The sequence below is a fragment of the Echinops telfairi genome, unplaced genomic scaffold (genome assembly GCF_000313985.2).
Source record: "Echinops telfairi isolate 266 unplaced genomic scaffold, ASM31398v2 ScPeMD7_1713;HRSCAF=2227, whole genome shotgun sequence".
Taxonomy (NCBI): Eukaryota; Metazoa; Chordata; class Mammalia; order Afrosoricida; family Tenrecidae; genus Echinops; species Echinops telfairi.
Window position 1 is genome coordinate 91,174 of NW_022105611.1, and position 4,182 is coordinate 95,355.

General features: G+C 44.2%; 1 protein-coding gene across 1 annotated transcript in view; it reads right to left on the reverse strand.

The window, feature by feature from the left end:
* Positions 1 to 903: 903 nt before the first annotated feature.
* Positions 904 to 4,182, reverse strand: part of MED17 (mediator complex subunit 17) — a 24,738-nt gene continuing 21,459 nt past the window's right edge. Inside the window, exons 10-11 of the mRNA XM_045293077.1 lie at positions 3,958 to 4,175; positions 904 to 2,951 (exon numbers count right to left, since the gene is read on the reverse strand). Coding sequence (XP_045149012.1) covers positions 2,740 to 2,951; positions 3,958 to 4,175 — 430 coding nt within the window. The 3' untranslated portion in view covers positions 904 to 2,739. The remainder of the gene's footprint in view (positions 2,952 to 3,957; positions 4,176 to 4,182) is intronic.

Sequence of the window (4,182 nt, forward strand, 5' to 3'; positions counted from 1 at the left end):
CCAGAAACCCAAAAAGTGCCTGAACAACTGCTGTCTGTGTGTCCAAGCAATCTACGCTACCGGATTGTACATCTGACCAGATCAGACTCACCTCCGAACCCTTCATTCATGCTAATCAGCAGGGTCTTTTCTTTCTCAATCACTATGTGGTAAGCTACATAAAAGCTTGATCTGCCAAAATTAGAATTCTTAAAGGAGGGAGAGATTGATAACAAGAGTTGAATGCATTAGTTTCTTAACAATAAACCATCTTAATTGAACTTTCAATTTCAAACGCACTGCCATTGAGTGAATCCCACTGCACAGCAACCTTCCTGGGCACAGTAGAACTGCCCCAGTGGGTTTCTGAGACTGTAACTCTTTACAGAAGTAGAAAAAAGCCTTGTCTTTCTCCATGTTGGTTGAAAAAGCTAGTCTACTACAAAGTTTGCCCAAGCTTTTTATCGGTGTCTGTAGCACTTGAGATAAAAGATAAATTTGTAAAGTATCCGTACTATGGATTGTATTGTGCGATCACTTTAAGAAAACTCAGTTTAGGAATAGGTAGACGTACAAATAATGCCCTAGATACGCTTCGAGAAAACAAGCACCTTGTAGGATAATACCAGCAGTAGCCCATGGGCCTAAAATATAAGTTCAAATATTCAGTGTATGTGTATAGATATATTCATATATGCATAGGCAAGTTTGGGGAGATACAAGCCAAATTAACCATTAGGGATTAAGAGTGGGAATGAAAGAACTTTTATGTATACACTTATCATTATAATTTTTTAAACATACTAAGAAGCCTTTATTAACTAAGACTTCTACTTGATACACTAAACTGTCACCACTAGCTACCCCGTCTATCTCACAGCAGGGCGAACACAGGAATGCATGAAAATGAACCACTGGAAGGGCTAGGACCAACATTCATTCTGTTTTTATGATGAAAATATCTCAGTGAAAAGGGGGAAAGAGGGCAACAGATTTCATTGAACAAAATCGCCATTTCATCTAATCCATTCTGGCTAGTGTTAAAATGGAATAGGACTACTCTAATACAAGGGATCTTCCAAAAGTAGAAAATACGGAATTAAGAAGGTTAACGGAACTTTTCCACGAACTTAAGTCCCTTCGTACAAAATACCCACTACAGCAGTGTCCAAGCCCACAACTCTCCCTCGGAATGCTTCCAACCCAACATTCCCCAACCTGTCGGGCCTGTGGAGGCAGTGGCCCCTGGACCGTACCCAGTCTCTGTTGTCAGGCTGGTGGTGTGGAGAAGAGCTCAGTACACAGGCACCTGAGGTCTGTCAGATCGCCAATAAAATCAAAGAACTGAGTGAAAGCATACACGATAGAGGGAACACTGGGTTCCCTTCTCTTCAGATCTTCTTCAGACTTTCAACAAACGCCCTCCATGCACCCTTCACACTGCCTCTGGCTACCTGGTAGATTGTAGGAGCAAAATGACATGACACATTTGTACCAAACTCCACTGCCATTGTCAAGCCCACACAGGGGCTTCGCAGGTGCATTCTAAAGGATTTGTCACTTTGGTGATGAGAGGAAACCACCTCTCCACTCGCTGAGGGTCTTCCTCCCTTTTGCAGGGCTTCTATTTGTCCAAACAGGACAGGTCCTCGCTAATATGCTGATGAGCCTCGTTTCGCAAGAACGCTGTGATGTAGTTCACTACAGCGTGAGCATCTGAGACAATAGAACTGTATGGAGTAGCACAGAAAATTAGCCAAGGCAGATATTGCAAGCGATCATGATTCCCGAAGTACTTAAGATTTTTAAATTATTATGAGAGCACACCAATTCTTTTAACTTTCATATAGAAAGATGCATTACCTTGATCAAAAGGAGGAAAGCATAGTTCAACAAGTGTGAGGTATTTCATTGTTGGCAAACAGCATTTTTCTTTAAAAGTTTCCAAAATTATTAGTTGTAATTTATTGAGCCAGAGTATCTGTTTTAAAAATCCAAAGTCTTACTCACAAAGAGGCAGCCGCCTGATAATGAGATGTTCAGTGGGGCAAAAGGCCCTGGGACTCCATCTCCCCCTAAGTAGGGACATGCCTCTGGCATGCGTTCGCATTGGGGCACTACTTCCCCAAAGTGCAGACTGAATACTTGGTAATGGACGGCTTCATCCTGTTCACTTTGCTACAGCAGATTGCTCTCGTAAGACAGGCTATCGAGACCTTCACGGAAGCAGCACTCCGAGCACTGCGTAGAGACGACACGGGCAGGGACTGCTCATTCTTCACACTTGACCACACTCACAGCCCTGGTACGCGCACTGGGTTACAGTGCAGAGAAAGGGCCTCCGTTCCTTTAGGAAAGCTGACATGTTCCTTAGCGATCCTTTTCATGAGTAGCTAAATGAGGCCAGTCAGTCAAAGACACAATTCCTTTGAGCAGGTAAGAGTTTGAGTTCAGAAAGTACTTGATTTTTTTTTAACCACTTTGATAGCAAAGAGCAAGTATTTTAAAAAGCACAAGTCAGTAAAATGTTCCAGCTAACTACATCCCCCCCCACAAACATGTATTTTACACACACCCACATACACTAGAACTGTACATAAATTCCTGCATTTCAAAGCCCTTGTCACTTATAAAGTGGAAGTTTCAAAATGGTACATAAATATGTGCTAATTTAAAAAAAACAAGTCCTCAGGAAGATTTATCTTCCTTGTGCTTCTGGTCGATGCTGCCCACATCTCAAGTCACAGTTCCTCAAATGGCTCACAGCAGGCAGGGGCTCAGGGCAGACATGAGCAGCTCCATCTTATACACGAAGTTCCGGCCTTCCATCTTACTCCACTGGACTTCTCGGAACGGGCCTCGGAGGTGGCTCCACTTGCTGTCTTGTAAAACGTCACTTTTGGGGAGGTCTTTACACTGGTTACGGGGAAACTGGACCAGGATCTTGCTGCCACTCTCAGGGCCATTACGAACTGGGGGCAAAACCAGAACATCAACATACTCATTTTCCAAAGTCGGTAAATTCACTCCCGAACTTGTCTAGTGAGTACCAAGACCTGGCCTGCCTTCCGGTGTCAAAGGCCCTGTCTGCCTTCCTGAGTAAAAGTGCTTTCAATTATAATGTTAGGTGAGCGTGGGTTAATTTATTGGTGCCAGTTATCCTCCAATTACTGTTTGTACTACAGAAACTAGAAAAGTTGAATTTTGTTTTAAGGATGTCAAATGTCCAACAAACACTTGATCCTGAACATTTCTCAAGGAGGGCAGGTAGTAAAGAAGGTAACACTAGAGCCAGAAGCACTCTAAACACAAGGGGCTTCAAAACAGTTCCTGGAAAAATGGAATTGGAAATTAATGGAATTCTCACCAACTGTTTGAAGCCTCCTGTGTAAATTTAATGTACACAATGTATCTGCAAGTGTCTATGAAAGTGTGTGGCTCATCCCACTGCTGTCCACAGGACAGTGTAGACTTTTGCCCCCAGGGTTGCCAAGGCGGTGGAAGCTGAGAATGGCTCATCTTCTCCCTACAGGACCACTGTGCCGGGTGCCCACTGCTGACCTCTGCGCACAGCTGACTAAGCTAGCCCCGCATAACCCTGCATGCGTCACCAGGGCTCCTAGTAGCTGCTTGACAAAAACTCCTCTCCTCCTTCACCGTCTTTAGGATCAGATATTCGTTCTTCTGATATCTGCGCAGACATTTGATTAAAGGCTAAATATCAATCAATGAAAGGCTTGAAACTGTAAACCATTTAACAATACTGATGACAGTTTTCGGTTGTCTCCTAGGAAAATCGGCTAAGAACTTTTTATAACTACTAAAAAGGGAAGTAAGAAGCTCTTGCTCTGAATCATAGCTAGGATCTGAAAGAGGTTTGGCCTGAAGAGAAGTTACTCTGGGCTACAGGTAACCCTGACAGCTAAAGGTTAACACCAACCTCCCGAGGTCCCTTCCCAGGGAACAAGCAGACAGTACCTGAGATGGCGTAGTCGCCACTCGGGGAGGCTACTGTTATGGCGGAGGCGTTGCCGATGCTCTCGATGGGGCCAAGTCCCACATGGTTGCTGAAGCTTAGTACTTGCCACCCCATAACCTTGGCCAGCTGCTGCACTGCATGCACCTGGTGCTGGGACATCTGTGAAGGAAAGAGCACCCTTGGTGGATGATCAGCAAGCCTAGTTACTTTGTAGTCACTTGGCA